Source organism: Gossypium hirsutum, chromosome A05 (assembly GCF_007990345.1).
Source record: "Gossypium hirsutum isolate 1008001.06 chromosome A05, Gossypium_hirsutum_v2.1, whole genome shotgun sequence".
Lineage (NCBI taxonomy): Eukaryota > Viridiplantae > Streptophyta > Magnoliopsida > Malvales > Malvaceae > Gossypium > Gossypium hirsutum.
The window spans coordinates 27,703,920-27,731,165 of NC_053428.1; the positions used below are offsets into that span (position 1 = coordinate 27,703,920).

The 27,246-nt window shown below is 36.4% G+C and overlaps 3 protein-coding genes across 3 annotated transcripts; 2 read left to right on the plus strand and 1 right to left on the minus strand.

The window, feature by feature from the left end:
• The first annotated feature begins 552 nt into the window (after positions 1–552).
• LOC107959516 (serine/threonine-protein kinase-like protein CCR4) lies at positions 553–3,118 on the plus strand. Its single transcript, XM_016895591.2, has one exon. The coding sequence runs from the start codon at positions 730–732 to the stop codon at positions 3,058–3,060; it is 2,331 nt and encodes a 776-aa protein (XP_016751080.2). The 5' UTR covers positions 553–729; the 3' UTR covers positions 3,061–3,118.
• Positions 3,119–7,808: 4,690 nt separating this feature from the next.
• LOC107959519 (uncharacterized) lies at positions 7,809–11,130 on the plus strand. The gene is made up of 3 exons (XM_016895593.2): positions 7,809–8,262; positions 10,468–10,582; positions 10,875–11,130. Exons 1-3 carry the CDS (start codon positions 8,038–8,040, stop codon positions 10,946–10,948), a joined length of 414 nt encoding a protein of 137 aa, XP_016751082.1. The 5' UTR covers positions 7,809–8,037; the 3' UTR covers positions 10,949–11,130.
• An 834-nt stretch (positions 11,131–11,964) lies between these two features.
• On the minus strand, positions 11,965–13,877 carry LOC107959518 (GDSL esterase/lipase At1g71691). Its single transcript, XM_016895592.2, has 5 exons — positions 13,539–13,877; positions 13,334–13,455; positions 12,759–12,998; positions 12,406–12,655; positions 11,965–12,309 (listed from the first exon to the last, which is right to left on the minus strand). Exons 1-5 carry the CDS (start codon positions 13,831–13,833, stop codon positions 12,089–12,091), a joined length of 1,128 nt encoding a protein of 375 aa, XP_016751081.2. The 5' UTR covers positions 13,834–13,877; the 3' UTR covers positions 11,965–12,088.
• Between the last annotated feature and the right edge of the window lie 13,369 nt (positions 13,878–27,246).

Here is a 27,246-nt window from a genome sequence, read left to right on the forward strand (position 1 = left end):
TTAAAAAATTGACTATATCGAGTTTTACATGCTTTAGTATCTTTTTGTACAATTAATATTTTAACAAATTAATCGTTGAATTTCATATTTCATTCATATAGATCATGCATGTTAAATTTTACGTAAATTAAAAATATCTAACTATTTATTTTATGTAAAAAACTTTAAACCATTCTATAAATATTAATATATATAATATTTTAGATCGATATAATAGAGATATTAAATTGATTCAAAAATTTATATACATGATAATTATATTGATAAGTTCAATAATTAAATTGTTAAAATATTAATCGCATAATAAAAATATGAAAATGCGTAAAACTACTCTCCTGTATAATTGACTTCCTCCCATATTTGAATATCTAAATTTATTATTTGTAAAAATAAAATAATTAATTAATATAAAACTTTATATTAGCATTAAATGTTATTCAAATTTAGAATATTTAAATGGACAAAAACAATTAAATGAAATATAATGGAAATTCATAACATGAACGTCGTCATCAACGTTCGTGTAGAAAATGTACTTCATACAAATGAAGACCTGGTCTCCAGTCCACACTTCAGAAACTCCATCAAACCGCGTTTTCCTTTTCCCTCAATGGTCCATTTTCTCAAACATTTTGGCCTCGTATAAGCCCCCTTCTCCCTTTTAAACCCCATAAAATCTCTTTGAATTTTCCCAATTCCCACCATGAAATTCTTCTCAACACAATTTCCATGGGTTTTTTCTTTTGTAAATCCCACCACTTTTCCCTCTTCTTATTTTCCTTTCTTTGTTTTGCTGCTTTCACCTTTTCTTTATCCACTGTTTCAATCTCTGAAACTTCCAACCTCACAATTGTTTGCGCTTTAGTACCCTCCAATGGCAGCCTTCAACTATATTCTCTCAACTGTTCTACCTTTCCAATTCTTGATATAATTGAAACCCCTTTTAGTTCCAACTATTTGTTTTCTGGGATTGTCTCTGGGGATGGATTTTTATGTGGTTTGAGACCCTCTTCTTCGTCATCCAATGTTTCAGTCATGTGTTGTTGGAGATTTTCCAGCAATGGTTCTACTTTAGTGTTCAAAAGGATTTACAGGGGTTCAGTTCTTAACCAGCTTGAAGCAGGCAACACTCATATTTGTGGTCTTAATCAGACCAACGCTCTTGAATGTTGGCAGTGGCCTGAATTTAATCAAACAGGTGGTGTTCAGAACTTTTCCGATATTGCTGTTGGCGAAGGATTTGTATGTGGGTTATCAGAAGATGGAACGACGCTAAGATTCCTCCGAAACTTCACTGGTATCACTGATCGAGACACTATAGGTGGGAATTATAGCGTGATTGCTGCTGGTTTCAGACATGTTTGTGCCATCAATTCAGATAATGATTTAGAGTGTTGGCCAAACCGAACCACTGTCGGTGATATGCCTCAGGGAAAGTTCAACTCGCTGGCTTTGGGGTTGAATCGAAGCTGTGCTTTAAGGATTAATGGAACAGTTGTCTGTTGGGGGATGAAAAATTTCAGGCTGCCACTGGAATTGGAAGGTCTTGAGTTTATTACAATCAAAGCAAAAAGGAATATTTTTTGTGGAGTTTTAACATTTAATTATTCACTCTTTTGTTGGGGTGACTCTAATTTCAGCCCCAACCATATGGTTTTCTCAAAAGTTTTACCTGGACCATGTAGGAATGAATGTCCATATGGTTCATTGCTAGGATCAGGCTCGCTTTGCAGCAATGGTAGGTCTATTTGCCAATCTCGACCACCAATGCCAACAACGCCAGCCCTGCCACCATCTCCCTCACCCCAACCTCAAAACAGATCGACAAACAATGATTTGAATGGCAGATTGATAGCTTTTCTAGTTGTTGGTTGTGTCGGATCCTCCTTGTTCTTGCTAGTCGTTGGTTTCTTTGTCTTCAGATATTGCAAAGATAGAGTGTGTCGAGTCCATGATTCAGGTCGGCTCGATGAGACTGGTGCCCCTGCCAATGGTGATCCAGAGTCAAATCATCCCCAAACTCCCCAAGCCCCACCGGCGGTGCTCGAGAAGCGTCTGAGCCAACTGACCAGCATGGGTACCACTGGTCGCTTGGAAGAGTTTTCGTTTGAAGACTTGGTTCAAGCCACCAACAATTTCTCCGAAGATCATAAGATTGGTAATGGTAGTTTTGGTTCAGTCTATTATGCTACATTGGATGATGGGCGCGAAGTGGCCATCAAACGAGCCGAAACAACGAGCACTTCATCCTATGCAATCGGCACCAGGCGTCAAGAAGATAAAGACGACGCCTTTGTGAATGAGCTCGAGTATTTGTCCCGTGTTCACCACAAGAACCTCGTCCGACTCTGGGGATTTTACGAGGATTCGAGCGAACGCATACTTATTTACGAATACATGAACAATGGCACACTCCATGACCATCTCCACAAGTTACAAAACTCGCCCTTTACGTCATGGGCTATTAGGCTCAAGATCGCATTAGATGCTGCAAGAGGGATCGAATACCTGCACGAATACGCGGTTCCACAGATCATACACCGCGATATCAAGTCTGCCAACATTCTTCTCGATACAAACTGGACCGCAAAAGTATCGGACTTCGGATTATCATTGATGGGTCCTGGAGACGAGGAATCACACCTTTCACTGCGTGCAGCAGGCACAGTCGGATACATGGATCCCGAGTATTACAGGCTCCAACAACTGAGCACTAAGAGTGATGTTTACAGTTTTGGAATAGTTCTGCTCGAATTATTATCCGGATATAAGGCGATCCATCGGAACGAAAATGGGGCGCCAAGGAATGTGGTCGATTTTGTGGTTCCATATATTCTTCGAGACGAAATTCACAGGGTTCTAGACCCGAATGTCCCACCGCCAACCCCTTTCGAGATCGAGGCGGTTGCGTATGTAGGCTATTTAGCGGCGGATTGTGTGAGACCGGAAGGCCGAGACAGGCCTTCGATGACTGAGATTGTAAATAACTTAGAGAAGGCATTAACAGCCTGTTTGATTCCCCGAGCTTTATCTCGATCCACTACACACTCTTCCACATAAAATGTACAGCAAAATTTTTCAGTCAAATTTTCCCCAATACATTTATTTTTTATTTTTAGTTCTTTTTCCTTCTGATTTGTTGATTATTCAACTGAAGCAAAAAGTGTGTGATGATTGATGGGTTGATTACCTGCCAATAATGAGAAAAAGAATCTGTTTTTAGAAAAGAAAGAAAAAAAAATTGTTTTGGACCTGGCAGCCAACGTATTTTAAATTTGGGATAAAGAAACATTTAATCCTTAAATTTAATATTTTTAAATTTAGTCCCTGAACTTTGATTTTTGTCTCTGATATACATTTTACTTATTTGATTCCTGAATTTGGATTCCTAATGATGCAGCACTTTAAAAGAGTGCCACATCATTACTTAAATTAAAATTATAATTAAGTAATGCCATATCCTCATATTTAAATATAATCCAAATTTAAGACTTATTTGGTTTGACAAAGTCTTTAATGAAAAATTCGTTGAAGAAAGTTTGGTTTTGAATTTACCCCCCACAAAGACTTGGAAGAGGTAGTAGGTCAAAAGAAAGGAAATAATACTAGAAACCTTTAATTATTAATATCAAATGCATGCATGGGTTGTGGTTATAAAATCAAATCACATATTACTCGTTTAATACTTTAATTTAATTGGTAAGTCCAGATTAGACGTCTTCTTCGGAGCATCAGCAGCCTTATTTTTATCACTAAACAAAGTTGGACCACCAAGTCGATTTGTTCAAGAAATTTCTATACACCCACGGGGTTGAAAAGAAAGTATAATGAGAAAGTGAAATGATAAAAATAAAATAAAATTTAAGCTTAATTGTACTTCAACTTTGTCAAAAATTTAATTATGTTGTTTCTATCTTTTTGCACTGATGACATGACATGAAAATTACGTCAATTAAAAAAATTATTTTAAAACATGACATTAAATATGTATAATTTTTTCAGACATGAATTTATTTTTAGATATTCTTTTATGTTCGAATATTTAAAAGTTAAAGCATATTTTCCTCCATTAAAACTTTCCTTTATTTTCTTGGCAACCAAACATTATTTGGAAAGTACTTCTAGAAAATTACAAAAGAAAATATTTTCATAAAGCTTTTATCTTTTTCACCATCTACAAGTTTAATAGTCATTTTCATCAACATTCACCTTCCACTTACTGCTTTCTTATGAAATTGAGATAAATTCATCCCAAGCAACTCCTTCACTATTGCTAAACCGATTTCCACTCTCATCACTAAAGTTAACCGCATTGTCATTTTTTTTTATAAAAAATAACTACAACCATACTTTCAACAAAACCCAAATGGAAATGTTTCAAATGTATAAAATGTTGAATTTGGTGCACTAAGTGTAGTATTTTCGTCTATGTACACTTGTAATTTTTTGAATAAATTGGTTAATAAAATTATTTGATGAATTACATTAATACCCTTTATATGTTGTCCTCACATAGTTTTTGCACGTAAAGCAAAATAGAATCAAATATTAGCTCATTGGTTGTCTAAGATTTAACTAATACTAAACGGTATTACGTGGTCGGATCGTAATACGAAAAGACAACTTATATTAGTAGACGAACCTAAATATGTCATTAGTCTAACCAGAAAAGATTAAATTGATTGAATGACTAATATGTCGCCTATCAAGTCTAATTGGGGAGATGCATTATCTTAGACATAGGAGCGGATAACTCCTAAAAGATAGAGATATAAATGTGACTGACTAGACTGATAGTACATCGGACTAGACCCAAAAAGAATAGATCCTAAACCCGTTTATAAACTTATTCACTTGTAACGTTCAAAGTGTGACATCGGACTAGACCCAAAAAGAATAGATCCTAAACCCGTTTATAAACTTATTCACTTGTAACGTTCAAAGTGTGACATACCTTAATCATTAGTGGATGACAAACTATGTATATGTGGCTCATATATTTGATGTAAGTAAAAGTCTGAGTTCAAATAGATAAGGAAATGAAAGCAGGTGCATTAGTTATACGAATTCTGCAGTATATAATGTCATTCATAACATGAGATATGGGTAAATGATATTCTTTCATTAGCATTACATAGTAGATGAAAAGTAAACGTAGCCACGGGTCGTTCGTCTTTATGATGAATGATTTGATTGTTATTTGATAGTAATTGACTTTTCATGAAGGAAGATGTAATAGTTACCATGAGATAAAATAGGATCATATTAGGAAAGATGATTCACCGCCAAGAGACTAAGGATATCCGATGAGGGTAGACACTCATAACAAGATCATTGGACCAGCACTAATCAAGTTGCTTTCGTAATGATATATCATTACGAAGAGCTTAGTCAAGATATATACTATAGTGGAATGACTTTGTGACTAAATGGGTTTATAATTAATAGGCGAAAAGCTGAAACTTAATTATAAATCATTTGAGACATAATTGTACATGTCCAATCTGCCTTTCTGCTAACTTGTTGAAGCTAGAAATGAATTGCAAGTTGGATCAAATGAACATAAATAGATAGAAATGGTAGAGTTAGAGAAATGAAAAACATTTGGAAACGAATGTATGGTTTTTCAAATTATTATTTAATTCATCAATTAAATAATTGAAGTTCAAAAATGGAAATAAATTAATTGGTCATAGTGAGTTCGTTGAATGTAGAAATATTAAATATATTTTCTCATAGATTCTTTTACGGTAAAATCGTAATGATTTTAACAGAATTAAAATTGAGTTGAAAAAATTGTTTAATTGGTAAATTATTTTATTTAAATTAATTTCATATGTTTATTATGAAAAATAGAAAAACAAATATCAAGTTAGATTGAATTATAAAATATTAGGTTAAAAAGTGTAGAAAGTATTTGTAATTGAACTCGATATGGGAGAGAACCAAAAGCTTCTCATGCTTAATGCTAGAGTTGACAAATCCTACTTTTTTTAATTAGGATTGTCGCCCCACCTAATCCTAGTTAGATTAGGAGTTCGGTTTTTTTATTGAAATAGATTTTTACAATTCAACAATGGTTTCACCTCTTCTTTTTACAAATAGCTGGCACCGAAAATAGTGATAATTTATTTTCTAAGTAAATTATATTTTCTAGAATAATAATTCTATCAGTTTCTATTGAAGAGAGATTCGTTTTTCTACTGAAAGTAAAGTAAATAATTTCTGATTCCGTGTTTGATTTGAAATTGTTTGAGTCCACACTTAAAGTAGTTCGTGGTACAAGAATAGCGGAGAAGATCGTCCGGTTAAAAATTGAGAACGACAAGGATCTGTCTAGTAAAAGAAACAGGTGCGATTTCAATAAATGGTTTATTGTTATAAATATCACAAACTGGCTCGATTTTTAAATTTTTATTTTTTCTACCATACAAGAAAATCATTTTCAAACTAAACTTTTTCTAACATAAAATCTAAATCAACACGAAAGTAACTAGTTAACAAAAATTGGCAAAATATCTAACAATTTTCGTAAAAAAATACAGTAACACTAGTCAAGAAAAGCTGTAAAAATTCTTTGTAACCTATATTTGATCAAAAACTCCCCATAAAAAATCCTATGGTGGATACATCCACCCATTAATTGAGTAAAAGAGTGCAAACTAATTCTATGTTCGGTAATTGAAAATTTTTACTCAGTTTCTCCCATTTTTTTGAGGAATTGAACTTACAAAGAAAAAGATTTTCTAAAATCTTATTTTGAAAATTCAAATTATAGAATTAATATAATAAATAGGATTTGGTTTGTTTATTTTATTTTTATTTATCATTTCAATATATAATTTAAATATATTAATAATATATAAATAATATTAATAATATAATAATATAAAAAGAAAATATGCGTTATATATAACTAATTATATACTTATACTTAATATATTATATACCTAATGTCATATTTTCATATTTTGGGAAAGTGGTGACATACGAGCACTTGATTCGATTTATTTCTTTTTCTCCTCGTGAATTGTATACTTGTAACAATAAGGACAGAATTCCTTCAATTCCAATTGACTGGGCGTATTGTATCGATACGGGTTGATCGATAAAGTTAATGGTCAAATGGTCTTTTTGATGTATTTTGATAATTTAAATACCCAATTGAATGCAAAAAAAAAGAGAGAACTTAAATGCTTTTTTTTTGAAGTTCAATGACTTTTTCCACTATTAAACCACGTTTATATTATAAATAGGTTTAACTTTAACTTGACTCGATTTAACTTATGAATATTGTTATTTTTACTTTTATATAAACATATATTTTATAGACCTAACAATGTGATAAAAACATTGAAAACATAACATGAACACAAGATTAAAAACACGAACATAATATAAATATATAAGTATATCAAGATATTTACAAAAAAAAGTAATATAAAAATAATGAATATGACTAGGGATGAACAATCGGTTTAATTGGTCTATTTTTTCTTGATTAGACTTTGATATGATAAAACTAATTTAATTGGCTTTAATTAAGAAATTCGACTACACTGAACCAACATCAATTCAATTTATCTTTATCTGGTCGATTTTATCAATTAACCAACCCAAAATTTTTGGGGTTGTGTTTAGGATTATTAGATTAGATTTATATGATAATATATTTATTATATATTATAAAAAATAAATATATTTTAACTAATTTAAAAAATTAATTTTCATTTTAATTTTGAAATTCAAAAATCAAGAATCAACCGATAAAATCAATTAAATTGAGATCGGAATTATTCAACCCGCTCAACCCAACTAAACAAAACCGAAATAATTAATTGTCTTGGTTTTTCCGATTAAAACCGAGTATTGCTATTCCTAATCACACATATAAGCCGATTTTCATTTTCAAATTAAAAATTAGTATTTTATCTGCGTTATTCTTGCAACCAAACAGAAAATCTTATCTTATTTTTGTCTTTTTAAGTTGGGAATGGAAAGAGAAAGAAAGCAGTGAAGGTGAGCATTGGGGCACTAATGGGAAAAACAAAGAAAGAGCTGCTAAGCAAAGCGCCCTGGAGGGGAGACGACCATGACAACTCCAATAAATTCGCCGACGCCAAGCTCAAGGTTACCAACCAGCCTGGTTCCACCCCCAAAATGCACGTCCCTCACCGTAAGTCCGCCGCTTCCCGACTCGACGACGACGACTCCCTTGAGATTGACCCTGAACTCCGTTACAGCTTTCAGCGCAACTTCCAGGTCCCTTTCTCTTTCCCTTCCGTAATTATATTTGACATAGAAACAAACCCACTTTCAGATATTGATGTTAGTTTCGATGGGTCTGGTTTTTCTTTTTCCAGAATTTGTTTACCCAATTTCCTCTGGTAGACTAATTGTGGTGCAGATTGAGTGGTTTTCTTTTTTAATTTCAGAATCATGATAGAATAAGGTATTTTTATGCTTAAACAATAGATGGTTGGAACACCAACTCCTGTCGCGCCAAGTGGTAAGGAGCTTCGGTGCTTCCTTAAAAACATCTCTGAGTCTTGTGAACCCCTGTTTGGAGTCTGACCCTAATCAACTTTGGATTAGTCTATCGGAGGTTCTTAGACAAAAAAAAGAAAATAAAAAAAATGGTTGGAACAGTCCTATTTTTTATCTGACTGCATAAAATTTAGAATTGAAAACAATGCCCTATAGCTAGAAAAAGGTTAAGATTTAAGAATCTGGATTCTGTAGGTTTGAAGGAAGCTATGATAGTAATCACCATAAGGTTCCAAACCTTCGGTGCAAAAAAAGTATTCACAAGTCAAGATTCTACAATCTAAGCCAGTCTCATTGTAATTGGTGTAAGTTTTGGATTCAGATACGTGTCAGATGTTCAATTTCTCTTAATTTTTTCCATATACTTGGGGTGTCATACCTCCATGTCCATGTCCGGGTTTCTATTGGACATGAGTATTGGACATGGTTATTTCAAGAAAAATGAGAGACAGAGCAATATAGGTTGTAGCTAATTGGAAAACTTATATTTTTTTATCACAAGGTATCTGCAGTCTTGATCTCAATATGGATTGTCTTGTTCAATTTCAAACTGCAGATTGTGGTCAGTAATTTCTGGAATTTTTTTTTTCTTGTCATGATTTAACTTTTAGCGAAGGTCTAGAAGCAGATTGGTGCATGTGCAACTCAATCTGCAAATAACTTGGAAACTGGATACAGTTTAGGTAAACTTGTTCGGGTATATATCTTGCATATTCCATCTATGTTTGGGTAAATATTGATCATCTTGGATGAAGTCTACATTCAGCTTAGATAAATTAGTACTTTGCATGCAATACTTAGGGAAATAAAATGTTGGCTCTACTTGTAATTTCATTGTTTCTGAGTGAGAAGTGCAACTATGTTTGATGCCACAACGTGATACAGACAACACAGGTATAATATATGTCAAGGAAATTTTACATTATGATCTTTATTTGATCTTAGACTAATTCAGGTGTTATTTGAGCTGTAACATATGGTAAGGAATCATATTTCCATGTTTTCTTTAGCTAGATGGTCATTCATTTTAATTATTTTTCTTTGACTGAGTTTCAAAATTTGGACATTTCATTGATTTTAGTTGCTAGATATTGCTTTTCAGCCTTAGGATTTTGCATAAAGTTAATCTTAAGTAGCCTTTTCTTTTTTAATTAAAAAAGCTTGTTCCAAGTGAAGTACTTTTTTGTATTGCAACCCTCACAATATAGGACTAATTGAGCTCTATAAATAACCACATAACTAAGTTATGTGACTCCTATTCTCTACACCCATAAATAGGAGTTCTCACAATTCATTCAAGGACTTTTGGAAACTTTTTGTATTGACTGAAACTTACTCTCCAACTCTCTTTACAATCCTTAATCTGAATTCTCTCTTGAGCCATGTTCTCCACCTGTTTATTCATCTTTTACTAGCAAATAGTATAAGGCAAGAACTGAAGGGGTAGGGTGTTGGTCTTCCTTTTACTAGCAAATAGTATAAGGCTCCATCTGGTCTTACGGTGTATCACTTATTGCATGAAGTCGTCTGAAAATGCATTTTGTTCAATGGGATCTTGGTATCAGAAAAAATGGCAATTAACATAAAAGTCCACAGCAATTATAAACTTTCGGAGAAATTTCGGTGTTAAAACTTAAAAGAATGTTTGTGCTTGGTAATTGTTAATATCGCAGAATTAGTTAATCTATACTGCACTGTTTTCTTAATTACAGTTCAAAAACTATTGTCAAGACAAATGAAAGTTTGTTGCATATCCTACTTCCATTTGTGGATGATGAGTCTAAGTGCCACTGTCTACTTTTTATGCCTTTAATATTTCTTTATAGAAGGTGAATTTTGAACATATTTCTTGGCTACTATGAGTTATTATTGTCCATTAGCCTCTTTGACGAGTATTCTAATTGCTCCATGTTTATACAGTTTCTTCAACGAGTTTTTAGCATCGACACTGTTGTGAAGCCTCTTCCACCTGCAATGGCATACAATGTTTCCCGCAACTTGAGCTTCTTCACACGTATATTCACCCAGTTCTTTGGTGAGTTTTTATTTGTCAAAAAGTTATTGGTAGATAAAAGGTTGAACATTAATATCCATGAATTATATGCACTGCATCAAGGTTTTCCAGGATTCCCATGCTTTGCACTCTGAGTGGCGATGCATTGCTATTTAGGCTATGTTGTTCAAACTTTTGATATTGCTTGAAGTGCCTGTATCCGACTCTTATTTGCGCATGGATTTAGGGTCTAGAATAGACATGGGTACTTTATGAAAAATGAAATGTCGAGTGGTGTAGATTTTTTTAACTTTTGGGGATCGTTGTGTTGCAGATCCAGAAGGTATTGCAAATGCACAAAAATCACTGGGGTTGGGACAGGAAGAAAAAGCTCGTCGAGTACGTTAATGAGAATAAAAGGCATTTGGGATTTTTGTGGAATCTGAAAGTGAATTTTTGATTTGATTTCTTGATATGGTTATCTTTTTAATCCATGACCAAAGTGTAGAGACATGGAAAAGGAACTCTCAAATCTTGTTTGAAATTGGTAGAGTTATTCTCAGTTATATTTATTTAAATTATCAAAGTAATGCCAGGAAGTACTAACTACTGATCTGAACCAGCGCCGCCTGGTACAGCTTGCCATTGGATTGCCTCTTCCAGCTCAAAGGTTTAAACAAAATTCAAAAAATGAGTTTGGATAAGCAAAAATTGTGACACTTGAAGATTAAAGTCTAAATTTGAATCGGTCCTTGCATTCAAACTTGCATATATTTGCTTGTAATTATATAGCCAGTGTTATAAAACTTACTAATTTTGGATAAGGCTTTTCCATGAAATTTATGAGAATAAATGCTCCTTTATTTCTTTTACTTGATTAAATGTAGAGAGAGGCTTGTAAATTATCTAAATGAAGACACTAGAATTTCTATATTTTAATTTAATAATTCTTTTAGTATTTTATAATGAATGAGTCTTTTTACAAATACTACATCCAAGTTATACTTCCGCAAGTACTGTTTTTTATTTTAAGATTATTAGATACCACCAAAGCTAAAATAAATTATATTATTGTGTCAGGTATTTTATATATATTTTTACAACATTTCAAATTTATTCGGATTTAAAAATGTAAATATAATTTATAACACTATTAAAATTATTTTATTAAAAATGATAGTATTAACAGTTAGACTTAAATTTTAAAATACAATTTGTATGTATAATTTGACAAGTTAATAGTTTGTATTATACATTTTTTAACATATTTGTACTTGATGTTCAGTCATATTGTGGTTTAATTATTTTTTTCATGTTGTATAATCGTGTTCAATATTTCTAAGTTTGCTCTACGAGTATCATACAAATATTTGCTCAACAAGAATATATTTAAAATTTTAGAAAATAAAAAATGGGAAAATATAAGAGTAGCAATTTAAGCTCCAATTGAACCAAAAGTGCTCTTCGTTTACAATCAACCAGAAAATGAAGTACACAAAGAAAATAAGCCATATATATGATGGCTTATTTATGGTACTAATACAAAGATCAAAGATTGGCAAGCTGCTGAATGTTGATGGGATAAACAATGGAAGGATCACCATTGAAGGCCTTCCTTGCCATTATGATATTCACTTTCTCAGTTGGATGGAATGCATCCCAAAACACATATTCATCTCTATTTTCACATGGTGTTTGGAATGGAAGACATGTGATTTGCCCTCTGTTCCTCCCAATCCCACAACACCCTCGGTTTACCACACTAAATCCTGCATATATATATATATATATCCATCCATCAACAATCAATTCAAAAATACATTTCTGTAACCAGAAAATCCAATTTCTAATCGTAGTTTACGTACCGTATGTTCTAGCATTAGCAACGATATCTTCAAAAAGGTGAGCAATGTCGACGTAGATAAATCTTGCACCCGGAAGGTTAGCATTAAGGCTATTCATCATGGTTTTCACATTGGCATTGAAAGGTAGAACCAGCTGGTTCACTTCCTCCGAGCAGCTCCCCGCAGTGCTTTGAGCTAAAATGCTTGGGATACACCCCATTCTTCCTAGCCCTGCTAGTACAAACTTACGTGCTCCAAGATTGTAAAGTGTCTGAAACATAACCAAAAAAAAAAAAAAGAACCCTGGTATAGGTAATGCTGCAACAGTGTTGAAGTGGGAATGGTAGCTTGTGGATAAACTTGTTTTAACGTACCCTTAGTTGTTGATTGTATTTTTGGACCAAGAGGTCAGCATATTGTTGGCCGTCGTACTGATTTCGAGTTGGGAAATTGGGCATAAGGTAGTTGTTGAGATAATCATTGCTTCCCATTCCAACAAAGAAAATACATTTACCGAGCGCTTCTGCTGCTTCTATTGCCCCAAGGTTATCTGCAAGCTGATCCAGTGTGGTTTGGAAATTCTGTATTTGTTGATCAAATGGTATTCGCCCCACCTGATTCAAACATATACACCAATATTTATTTTTCTACTCATGCATGTCCATTTTGAAGGGAAAGATGGCAGACAAAAGATGGGAGTAATTAATGCACAACAGTTTGATTTATAAATAGGTCAGTCAAAAACATGCATTTATGATTCAAGCGGCAAGACTGCATGGAGATGCAGACTGTATTTATTTTAGATGCACTATCAAGTATGGCAAAGTTAGAATGGTAATAATTGCCAAACATCCTATATCACGAGAAATATACTTGAAATAAACTACACAATGGTCCTCAATTATTGTGCTTTTGTTTAATCATACATGTATAGAAGGAGTATGCTTACAAAGTTTCGTCCGGTGATGTCAAGGATTCCGGCAGCTGCTGAGGCGTAGTTAACACCATGAAGAACTTGATCGCCGGAAGCTTCAGAATATGCAGGAATTAAAGGAAGTCCTAGTAGTTCAGCTGCATGTGCAAACACATTTAATCTTTAGTTATATCCACGACGTACACTCGAATATGAATAAATTAACTAGAGAGTTACTAACCGATTTCATCAACCATGGTATAACCGTTAGAGAAACGACCAGTAGGACCGCCATTGAAGTCAATACCATAAGGGAAATAATTAGCCTTAGCGAAAGAAGGGAGGTCGTTGTTATTGCCATTGTCAATGAGAGAATCTCCAAATATGAACATAGCAGGCACCATTTCTCTTCTCTTTCCACCATCTGGCTCAAAAGGGTTTTCTCCTTGCGCTGAAGCCACATTGTTCAACGCCATACCTAAACAAACAAGCAAGCAATACATCCACAGCTTCGCCATCGCCATTGCCATTGCCATTACCTGAGAGATGAAACGCAGCGAAAGGGAGGTAGAATGAGAGAAATTGGGAGGTGGAGAAGTTGGTATTAAATAACAGGAGGTAAGGTGGGTAGTTGGAAAGCAGTAAATGAGTTCATCTGTTTTAGTCCAGTGCAGTAATTACTTTATATTCATGAACCCAACCTTTTCAACTTCCTTCTTTTACTCCTATCGATGCCATTGCCATTAACGGTTTCATGCAAAACCACTGCCTATTTCATGTTTCACACTTCACACTATTCGATATATATATGTGTGTGTAAACGAACAAACAAAGAAGATAAGCAGTTAATGAGTTGTAAAGTCAACCGGGCAAGACGAGGATGGTAAATGTCCAAATTTCATAACTTGAAATTAATTATATGCAATTGACCATTCAATTTCATTTTGATGGGAGACGCATTCCGGCATTCCAGCCTCAACTGTATCTCTATATTAATTATAACCAATTAACTCTAAACCTATCCAATGGGCTAAAACTCGTATTTACAGCCCAATTCCCAGAAATTATGCATTAAATTGAATCCCAAAGTTGATCTTCAATTCTACAAGTCTTAGGATTCTTACAATATAAATTATAATGAATGAAAAATCGAAGAGAACGATTAATATAAAGTATAACAAAAGAACAACACATATTAGGATGAGAGACTTACAAATTGCATGGTAAAACTTAAATCTATTGTAATAATACATCATATATGATTCTATAATAATAAAATTCAAACTATAATTAATGCCTAAATAATAATAAATTTTGAATAGGAAAGGGATTTATTTACACCGGTAAAAAATTAGAGTAGTTCTACACAATTCAATAACTTTTTGTACGATCAATTTTTTAACCATCCAACCTTCATATTTCATGTTCCACCATACATGTCAAATTTGGCATAAATTAAAATTTTTTAACTATTTGTTTTATGTTAAAAAATTTTCAACAGTTGAACAAATATTATTATATATTCGAAAATTTACATGCATGACAAATACAATTATATCAATAAATTTAATGGTTGAATCGTTAAAGTATTAATCGTATAAAAAATTATGAAAAAAATATAAAATCATTCTAGTTTTGCAGTCCTTCTCTTTTTGAATGCTTGTGATGATTTTTAGCTACTAAATATCCAATTGTTGATGATGTATATATTTTGTAGTTGCAATTAATAAAATTGTAATTCAAAATCTAATAATCTAAAGTAATTCAACATGGTGCTAAGTTTAATTTGAGCTTTGATAGACTATTTTTCTATGTTGACACCATTTTTTTTGATGAAGACGGGGTCGATTTGGGTTTTGATGAAAACGAAAAAACGAAAATGGGAGTCGCCACCAATCCCTTTTTATGAGGTGTGATTGGATTACCTCGAAAATGGTTGTTTTTAATAAATAATTTGATCTTATTAAAACAACGGTTTTGGTCTACGAAATTTAGGAAACGGGTTCGGGAGTCGGTTACGTACGAGGAAGGGTTAGCACCCTCGTAACGCCCAGAAATTGGTACCTAGTTGATTATCTAATGTCTTGATGTCGAAAATTGAGAACTTGAAAGAATTAAAAAAAATACGATCCTAGCATTAAAGTTTTGGAAAAAGAAGTATATTCCACGTTAATCGAGAAAGAAAATCATATCCAGTAAGTTAGAATACAATGTCTCAAACTCCCGATACGCGAATAAAAAAATGCTTATTTAAAAGATATTTTAGCCATCTCGGATTTAAAATGAGATCACGACCAGTAAGTTAGGACGCGACCCTTTTTAAGATCCCGGGATCATTTAAAATTTGAGCTTGAAAAGATTCGTGCATTTAGATTTATCGAGGAAAAACGAAACCCAGTAAGTTAGGGCACGATTTTCTCGATTCCAAACACGAAATGCTATTTTTTTGAAAATAAATTTTGTTATATCGAGCAAAAATAAAGCACAAAATCATAGTGAAAGCAAACTACATTATTTATGCATAGCAAGATCATAATGAACATGAAAATATAAAAACGATGCAAACAATAGCAATTAATTTGAACGATCAAATTTATAACATACAAAATAACACGATATAAAAAAACGAATAAATTTAAATCATCCATTCAAAATAATGACAAAAATGAAATAAATAAATAGCAAATACAATTAAGTATAAAAAGATATATGTAGACATGAGCCAAAATATGTGTATACATGAGTTAATAAAATATATAAAGTATATTTTAATAAAATAAATTAATATACGTATATATAAAAACATGTACCTGTATAGATGTATAAAACTAATGGAATACGAAAACAAAGAAATACAGATAAAAAGTAAGTGTATACATATTGTAAAGTAAAATATACATATGTACAAATTAAAGTTTTAAAATATGAAAATATACATATGTATACAAATAAATACGTTAATTGATATACATGTTAAAAAATATATTGAAAAGGTGTATATATGTGGATTTTAAAAATATATAAAAGAAGTATGTTTTAAACTATAAAGATTATATAAAAATATGTATATTTATAAGAATGAAAACATGTATATAGATCTATAGATATGTACATAAGTTATAAAATGTATGAAAATATATAAGTATATGTAAATTATAAGAATAATGCATGTATGTCATGCAAATATATGCATATATATATATACGTACCAAAGGTTTAAATAAAATAAATAAAAATAAATAGGAAGAAATAATAATAATGATAATAACAATAATAATAATAAACTCAATAATAAATAAAATGATAGGATTAAACTAAAAACAAAACAAAATACCAGGGGAGAAATCAAGATAAAATAAGGCCACAAGACCGATTTGCGATGCGCGCAGAAGAAGGGGGATCGACTGAACAATTTTCCCCAACCTTATGCGCTTATGCTCCGCACTGGACTAAATCGAAGCGCATAAAAAGCAAGCGGCCAAATTTAAAAATTTGAATGGGACCAGATCGCGCCCTATTGCATAAGCGGAGGGACCGGATGTGCAAATAGTCCCTCCGAGCCTGAATGCGCGGATCCTTGGGGCCCGACGGGTCAACACGCGGGTCATGCTCAATACGGCGCCGTTTTGGAGCCACTGATCAGACTCCAAACGGCGTCGTTTCACACATCACATAAGGGTCCAAAGGACCCTAATCTGGCAGCCACCCATTTGCTTCCAAAAAGAAAAAAAGAAACAATAATAAACAGAGAGCCCGGCGCTCTCTGCTCGGTCTTGAGGCTTAGACCCCCGTCTCCGCCTCCATGGCCAATGGCCGGAGTCGCGCGAGAACGGTCTCCCTCTTTGCGGTGTCCTTGAAGGTTAAGCCTTCTCAACCGCGATGTTGAAAGGAAAAAGGGGTGACACGCCTCTTTCGGCCCAACTCCTACGGCGGCAAGGGTGGGGGGCTTCGACGCTAGCCCGTCGGAGCAAAAGGTACTTCCCTTCCTTTTAACTCCGTTTGCTTTATTGAACGATTGCAGAGAAAAAAAAATAAATGAAGATTCAAGTAAATAAAAACAAGAACAGAGAAAAAAACGGGCCCAACCTTTTGATCTGTTTTCTTTTTTTATTCGAAAAATGCCGTGTTCTTTACAAAGATATTGCTTTTCTTTTATATCCCCTTTACATTGTATTTAGTTGTGTTTTTTTGTATTATCCGTTGAGTGCTCCGACTCCCTCTGCCATTTGCAGGTGTTGATGAGGCTAGGCGCGGTGCGGATGGGACACGACAAATGATGGTGGCGTAGAGGGTCAAGGGTGCGGGGTACGGCGACGGCGCCAGAAGGCCGAAGGTCTAAGGACCATAGATGCGGCGCTAGGGTTTCTTTTCTGAAACCCTAGCTTAGCTTTGAGGGGGTTGGGCTAGTTGGGTCTTGTTTTGGGCTCCGGGTTAGGTTTAGGTGGGCCTTGAAATTGGGCCAAAGCAAATTGGGTAATGGAATTAGGGTTGGTTTAGGGTAGCGGGCCACCGGGTAAATGCTTGTTGGGCCCGGGCATAAATTAGGCTGTACAGCTGCCCCTCTTTGTTTGTTATCGTGTAACGATAACAGAACAAAGACTAAGCAAGCCCAATTTTGCCCGGTCTCGCCGAGTCTGGACTCCTCTTGACGCTTTTCTTCAAGTAGCTTCATTCTAGTCCACTGTCTTGTCGCTTCAATCCATTGCACTTCAGGGATGTCCGACTTGTAGCTTCAGTCTACTCTGCCACAACTTCAGAAGGACAAGGTTTTAGGTTTAAGTCTACTCCACTGTGATATCAGGGAGATAAGACCTGATGCGATCTACTCTGCTGTATCCTCAGAGAGATAAGATCCTTTATTTTAATCCGCTCCACTGTAACTTCAGGGAGATAAGATAGTGTCTTCGATCTGCTCCGCTGTAATCTCAGGGAGATAAGATCTGAAATTTTTAGTCTGCTCTACTATAATCTCAGGGAAATAAGACCTGGTGCGATCTGCTCTACTGTAACTTCAGAGAGATAAGATCCTTTAATCCGCTCCATTGTAACTTCAGGGAGATAGGATTACTATATTCAATCTGCTCCGCTGTAATCTCAGGGAGATAAGATAGTGTCTTCGATCTGCTCCGCTGTAATCTCAGGGAGATAAGATCTGGTGCGATCTGCTCTACTGTAACTTCAGAGAGATAAGATCCTTTAATCCGCTCCATTGTAACTTCAGGGAGATAGGATTACTATATTCAATCTGCTCCGCTGTAATCTCAGGGAGATAAGATCTGCAATTCTTTGGTCTGTTCCACCGTAATCTCAGGGAAATAAGACCTGGTGCGATCTGCTCTACTGTAACTTCAGAGAGATAAGATCCTTTAATCCGCTCCATTGTAACTTCAGGGAGATAGGATTACTATATTCAATCTGCTCCGCTGTAATCTCAGGGAGATAAGATCTGCAATTCTTTGGTCTGTTCCACCGTAATCTCAGGGGAATAAGACCTTTTATAATGACCCTAATTATGCTTAATGATTAAGATGACATTATCAAAATGAAACAAATGCTCCTAACTAGATGTGTATGAATGACATGCAAAATGTCATGATAACGATTCCTTAATGCTTAGGTTATCATCACACAAAAGCTTATTAAGGCTTTATCACTGACGCGCTACACCGCCTTCTTGCTCGGTTAGCATATCCGAAGAAACACTTAATCTGATTGCCCCCCACTGTGCACGTCAAAGTTCAATCCACTGGGACATAAAATTTGTACCATCAATCTCCCGTTGTAACCCAAGGGTGGAAAGGTATGGCTTTTCTCAATCTCCTATCGCAATTCAATGACATTGAACGTGAAACTCTTTGGTCCTTTACCTCATCCCCAAGGTGTCATACCAAATGCTCATGCACAAATGCAAAATTTTCTTCCCCTAGAAGACCTTTTCTTCTTGTCTGGTAGACATCGTTTTTTGGTTCATTGAAGCTTTGCCACCGATACGACATCTTGTCATTTTGTTCAATCAATGTTTAGACAACAAAATCTGAAAAGGTAGTCTTTAACTTAGACTCTTCCTTTTTAGGTATTTCCAACCTTTAAAATTGGCGTGTTCTAAACAATAGTCCTGTTTCAGGTTCCTATATTATTTAGAACTTTTCAGAGTAATATGCAAAACTTCCTTTGTGATCGTTTTATTAGTCCATTAATCATTATTCCAATGCAACATGTTTGCAAAAAGGTCATAACAATGGATAAAGAATAAAGTTGGTTCTGATCATAACCCAAATAAAACATCAAAGATGGCGGAAGAAAGGTAACAAAGAAGTGTATTGAGAATGTGTATTTTTACAAAAAAGAAGGGAAGAAAGAATGTATTTTCAAGAATACACATAAGAACTAGGTGCCCCAGTTATCGCAGATTGAGTTTCTCTGTACAAACTTTCCGAAGACCCTTCTGAGTTTGTCAGGTGTTCAGGAGATCTGCAATACTCTGTCAATGCTTCAAGACGTTGCATATCCTTTCTTGTTGGTTCAAGTAAAGGAAGATTATCATATCCCCCCCGATCAAAATTTGATCCGCTCAAGTCCTGATGTTCCAATCCTGCCCAATACTTGAGTCGCCCTTTTCGGGTTTTCGGCTCAAGCCCTCTTTGGTCTCAAAGTGCCCTTTACGGGTTTTCACCTTAGCCTCTCCAAAGTCCTTTTTTTTTTTTTTTTTTTTTTTAGGAAGCAAATCGCCCTTCTCGGGTTTCACTTTGGTTCCCCTTTCTTTCAAGTGAAGTATTTCTTGACGGAGTCTGCGTTTACAGGGTTTGGTAAACTTTTGCCATCCATCTCGCATAGGATCAAAGCTCCCCCGGAAAATGCCTTCTTTACAACATAAGGGCCTTCCCAATTTGGCATCCATTTTCCTCTAAAATCCTTTTGCATAGGAAGAATCTTTTTTAGTACCAAGTCCCCTTCACGAAATTCTCGGGGGCGAACCTTTTTATTATAGGCTCGCATCATTCGTTTCTGGTACATTTGCCCATGGTGAATAGCCCTTAGCCTCTTTTCCTCTATTAGGTTCAACTGATCGTACCGAGATTGGATCCAATCGGCTTCATCCAACTGTAGCTCAGATAACACCCGTAGAGAAGGGATTTCAACTTCAATGGGTAATACTGCCTCCATTCCATAAACCAGAGAAAAAGGCGTTGCCCCAGTAGAAGTTCTAACAGATGTTCGATAGGCAAGGAGAGCAAATGATAATTTCTCGTGCCAATCCTTGTAGGTTTCAGTCATTTTCCCCACAATCCTTTTAATGTTTTTATTGGCCGCCTCCACTGCACCATTCATTTTTGGACGATACGGTGATGAGTTATGATGCTTGATTTTAAATTTGCTACAAACTTCAGCTATTGTGCTATTATTCAAGTTCATCGCATTGTTAGATATGATCCTCTCAGGCATTCCATATCGACAAATAATCTCCTTCTTCAAGAATTTGCTAACTACTGCTTTCGTGACATTTGCATATGAAGCAGCCTCCACCCACTTGGTAAAGTAATCAATTACTACGAAGATGAAGCGATGCCCATTAGAAGCCTTTGGTGATATTGGCCCAATAACATCCATACCCCACATGGAAAACGGCCAAGGAGAGGTCATGACGTGAAGAGGTGAAGGGGGCGCGTGTATTTTGTCTCCGTAAATCTGGCATTTGTGGCACTTCCTGGCATGATCAATACAATCTCCTTCCATGGTGGGCCAATAGTACCCAAATCTCATGATCTGTCTGGCCATCGTGAAACCACTGGCGTGCGTCCCACAAATACCCTCATGGACTTCTTCCAAAATTTTCTTGGCTTCCACAGCATCCACACATCTTAACAGTACTTGATCCTTCCTTCTTTTATATAACACTTCTCCATCTAAGACATATTCAATGGCTATCTTTCTCAGAGTCCTTTTGTCATTCTATGTCGCTTGATCAGGGTATTCCTGATTCTTCACATATTGTAGGATACTCTGATACCAAGGACAATCATCTTTTCCTTCCTCCTCAATATTGCAGCAATTAGCCGGGGTCTCAGAGATACTCATCTGAACAGGCCTCATTGCCTCAAGTCTATTCACCTGAATCATCGAAGCTAGAGTAGCTAATGCATCAGCCATTTGGTTTTCCTCCCGTGGGAGGTAATAGAAGGTGATATCGTCAAACTCCTCAGCCAATTCAAGAACTAGTTTTCTATAACCGATTAGCTTAGGATCTCTAGTCTCCCACTCCCCTTTGAGTTGGTATATCACCAACGCTGAATCCCCGTATACTCTCAATACTTTGATGTTCCGCTCAATGGCTGCACGAATGCCCATAATACATGCTTCATATTCTGCCATGTTATTTGTACAATCGAAGTCCAACTTGCTAGCAACAGGATAATGATCTCCACTTGGGGATACCAAAACTGCCCCAACTCCATTACCCGTAGCATTTGAAGCTCCATCAAAATTTAGCTTCCATACATGATCCATTTGAGGATTTTCTTCAGTATTTGCCACATACATCAAGTCCTCGTTTGGAAAATCGAAGTTCAAAGATTCATAGTCCTCCAAGGCTCTACTAGCTAGGAAATCGGCTATTGCACTTCCCTTTATGGCCTTCTGACTGACATATACTATATCAAATTCTGAGAGCAAGATCTGCCATCTAGCCATTCTCCCGTTCAAAGCAGTCGATTCCATCATATACTTTAAAGGATCTAACTTTGAAATCAGCCAAGTCGTGTGATACAACATATACTGCCTCAGTCTTCGGGTCGCCCAGATTAGAGCACAACACAACTTCTCAATTGATGAGTACCTCATTTCGCAATCGGTAAATTTCTTACTGAGGTAGTATATTGCCCTTTCTTTCTTTCCCGTCTCATCATGTTGGCCCAATACGCATCCCATGGAATTCTCCAACACTGTTAGATACAATATCAATGGCCTATCTGGACTTGGAGGTGATAAGACTGGGGTATTAGCCAAGTACTGCTTTATCTTATCAAAAGCATTCTGACACTCTTCATCCCATTCACCCGGATTATGTTTCTTTAAGAGCCGGAATACTGGATCACATTTCTCTGTCAGTTGTGAGATGAACCGAGCAATGTAATTCAGCCTCCCTAGGAAACCTCGAACCTCGTTCTGAGTGCGCGGGGGAGGTAAATCTCGTATTGCTTTTACTTTGTCTGGGTCCACCTCGACCCCTTTTTGCTAACTATGAAGCCTAATAACTTCCCTGATCTGGCTCCAAACGTGCATTTGGCCGGGTTAAGCTTGAGCTGGAATTTCTTTAATCTCAAAAATAACCTTTTCAAGACCTGAACATGCTCTTCTTCCGTTCTAGACTTCGCGATCATATCGTCAACATAGACTTCGATCTCCTTGTGCATCATGTCGTGAAACAAAGTCACCATAGCTCTTTGATACGTTGCTCCCGCATTCTTCAATCCGAAGGGCATTACCTTGTAACAGAATGTTCCCCATAAGGTAATGAACGTGGTTTTTCTCATGTCTCCAGGATGCATCTTTATCTGATTGTATCCAGAGAAACCGTCCATGAAAGAAAACAATGAATAGCCTGCCGTGTTATCTACCAAAGTATCAATGTGAGGCAGTGGAAAGTTGTCCTTTGGACTAGCCTTGTTCAAATCCCTATAATCCACACACATTCGTACTTTTCCATCTTTTTTGGGAACGGGGACGATGTTGGCTACCCAATCTGAATACTTGACCTCTTGTAAGAATCCCGCGTCGAATTGTCTTTTGACTTCTTCCCTTATTTTCAACACAATGTCAGGTCTCATTCTCCTGAGCTTCTGTTGAACGGGTTTACAATCCTCCTTTATGGGCAGACGATGCACCACAATGTTAGTACTTAGCCGAGGCATATCTTGGTACGACCACGCGAAAACATCCTTGAATTCTCGGAGCAAATTAATGAGGTCTTGCCTTGTCTTTGCGGTGATTTCAGTTCCTATCTTCACCTCCTTTCCATCCTCTAGGCTCACTATTTCTGATAATTCCCTATGAGGTAGGATATGCTTATCCTCTTGTTCCACCATTCTTAACAAGTCCGGGGATGCATCATAATCTTCGTCATTTTCAAAGTCGCAGGATTCCTCTAAACACACTTCTTGCTCAAAAATAGGCTCCGCGTTCGAGGCAGCGTCACTCATGTCATTGATATCTGAAGACCTATGAGGGCATATCAAAGAATATACCAGGAATATAAATTTATGAACATGTTTGTGCAAAAGAATTACAAATGAAAGAATTATTTGTAAGACAATCAACCAAATGAAAAATATAAGAGGCAAAAAGGAAAAAAAGACTGGTTGAGATGAACGTAGACATGTATTTCATTAAAATAATGATATTTAAGCCCAATGCCTATTTCACAAAAGATTTCATATCGTTTTTTAGGCCAACAAACAACAGGAATGTTTTGAGCATTACTCTGAATAAGCCCTAAAGACTACAGGGATTTCTTCAGCAGTCCAATTGTTTAGCTCGCTTCCAGGCTCATAAGGGCAGATCTCCAACAAAGCCCTCCTTTCCGTTGCTTCTATGGCGTTGGTATAAACATCTTCCAACATCCTTCCCATGCCGCTACCAGACACTCCACATTCAGAATGAATAAATCCTCCCGACACAAAAGATGTAGATATGTGGGGAAAGGTTAAAGGCTCCCACTTAGCTTCATGTCCATTCAAACGTGCCCTCCTTCTCTCTTGTCTCTTCTCTATTTCTTTCTTCTTCTGCTTCATGTCTGGCTTGTACCCTAAACCAAATCTATCAAACTTTTCCTTCGGCATTGGTGCCTCAATCCTTCCCTGAAGATATTTTCCCAATCCTTTCCCGGGTAAGGCTCCTCTTCCTACCATCAACCGCAATCCCATCTCAGTGGTCCTGGATATTTTCGGTACTGGAATTCTATTTCCCTCCGCAATAAACATTGCGTTCACAAATTCTAATGACCGAAATGAACATTCTAGTGCCTCATCGTTGATGTCCACATAAGGTGTATCGCTAGTCATCATTGCGATAATATCCTCCTCTGCATCTATTGTTACCAACCGATCCTCCGATACCAACTTCACCTTCTGATGTAATGATGAAGGTACTGCCCCTGCTGAGTGTATCCACGGTCTCCCCAATAGACAGTTGTAGGAGGGTTTAATATCCATTACCAAGAAATCCACCTCATAAGTGACTGGGCCAATCCTTAATGGCACCTCAATTCTCCCCATAACCTCCTTTTTTGTTCCATCAAATGCCCTTACTATGCTCTGGCATGCTTTCATGTGCGAACTGTCTATTGGTAATCGACTAAGAGTGGACAAAGGCAATACATTTAGTGCAGATCCATTATCAACCAAGGCCCCCGGGAGTGTGTACCCTTTGCATCGGACAGTAACGTGGAGGGCCTTAGTAGAACCTCTTCCTCCGGATGGTATTTCATCATCATTGAAGAAGATAAAATTGTCAGCACCAATATTGTTGATCAACCGATCCAACTTGTTTACCGAAATATCGTCAGCCACATATGTTTCGTTTAGCACCTTTAAGAGTGCATTCCGATGTACTTCTGAGTTTAAGAGTAAAGCTAATACCGAAATGCGGGCTGGCTGTTTGTGCAGTTGCTCCACAACACTGTATTCGCTGTGTTTCAAAAACTTCAAAAACTCCTTTGCCTCCTCTTCTTTTATTGGTTCATTTACCAATGGCTCAACTTCTACTGCTTTCCCTTTCCTCTGTTCTCTCTTCCAATTCTCTTCCCTGGACGACTCTGCTTGAGCGTCATATTTTTTTCCCTTGCGCGTGTAAAAAACTGTTTCCTGATTTCTTTCTGCTTCTTTTCCCAAAACGGTCACATTACACCCGTAATTCTACGGCACCATTTTGTTATCCCTATAAGAGAAATTTGATGGTTTCTGGATTACAATTTTCGGTGTTACCTGAGCCCTAACCTCATTACCCTTAGGGCGTGAGATAATGACCACAGGATGATTTATTTTTGGAGCCTTTGTTCCCAACTCTGTCGCGCATATGCTCCTCATTTCTTTCACATCTTCATAAACCTCATCTCCTTGTTATCCATCATGCTTTGAACCAAGGCCTTGAATCCTTCACATTCTTGGATTTCATGCCCTGTTTCATGGTGAAATTCACAATAATTTCCCATCTCATGCCCTTTCTCAGGATCTGAAATAACCAAACCTCTTTTCGCCATTTCTTTCCAGACCCATTTCAATGGAGTTTTTACTTCAGCAATGTCAGTCTTGACTTCTTCTCCCGTACCTTCGCTAACCATATTCACCCCCTTATCTGCGTGATTAGGTAACGGATTCTTTGCGTTAGGTGAGTCGTCAAGTTTGACAACACCTAAATTGATAAGTCCCTCTACTACCTTCTTGAAGGCAGTACAATTTTCTATCGAGTGCCCAGAATTCCCGCATGATAATCACATTGCGCGTTCGTATCATACCATTTGGATACGGGGGTTGTAGAGGACTCAAGTAACGAGGAGCAACAACATGTGCATCGAATAAAGTCTGATACAACTCCTTGTATGACATCGGGATTGGCGTGAATTGGGGCTTTTCAGTAGTTTGCCTAGCTCCCGACTCTTGTCTTGATGATCCCTGTTGATTAGCAACCACTTTCTTTGGCTGATTCACGGTAATTGACCTACCATAAGTATTCACATTATTCACTTCATTTTCTCTTTTCCTCGGGGGTGCCCTCCTATTATTTTCTCCTCCATCTATTTTTCCACTTTTAATGGCATGCTCAATCATTTCACCATTCATGATTATATCTGAGAAATTTCTTGAAGCACTTCCTAACATGTGAGTGATGAACGGGGCTTTCAAAGTATTAATAAAAAGCGTCGTCATCTCCTTTTCCAGAAGCGGTGGTTGCACCTGAACCGCCACCTCTCGCCACCTCTGCGCATATTGTCTGAAGCTTTCGTTCGATTTTTTCTCTAAATTTTGCAGAGTTATCCTATCAGGCATCATTTCTGAAACATGATTGTATTGTCTCAAGAAAGCCTGTGCTAAATCCCTCCAAGTAGCAATTTTAGCTCGGCTCAGCTGATTGTACCACTTTGACGCCGCTCCCGTAAGACTTTCTGAAAGCAATGTATTAATAATGATCATTATTAATATGCCCCGTCATTCTTCTACAAAACATAGTAATATGGGATCCTGGGCAACTAGTCCCGTTGTATTTCTCGAATTCCGGCATCTTAAATTTGTAAGGGAGCACCAAGTCCGGAACCAAGCTCAGATCCTTTGCATCTGTTCCATAACTTTCGATGCTTTCTATTGCCTTAAACTTCTCTTCTATCCATTTCCATCTCTCCTCAATTGTTTTGGAATTCCTCCTTCGCCTTGTCCTTTTCAACCATCTCGTCTAGATCTGGACTGCAATATTATTCGGCTATCACCAGGATTAAAGCCGCTCCGGTTGAAAATTCATTGGGATTGAAGCATCGCCTTGAAACTGTTGGGGTCTAACCGACACAGAGGGTCTCCGCGAATGTAGCTCGGTCTGTACTTGCGCATGTGGAGGCGTGAAACCTGGAGGATAAAGTGGTTCACCATTGTTTTTTCTTCACTAACAATCACAGGACCTTTACCCTTATCTACTCCCTTCAATAATTGCGTCATCTTAGCCACCAGATCATTTTGGACTCCTCCATCTTTTGCACCATATCACCTGAATCTTTCTATTTCTCTTTCATTTGCGCTTGCAACTGTCTTGCATTTCTTTTGGTCGCTCTGCTTCTCCACCTTTGGTCATATTTTTCTTAGCTCGGGCCGTAACTTTGTTGTTTTCAGGTTAATGAAATGATTTTATTCAATTAGGTTTTTTTAATGGTCATTATGCATATGAGTGATGCAATGCATGAAAGATGCAAG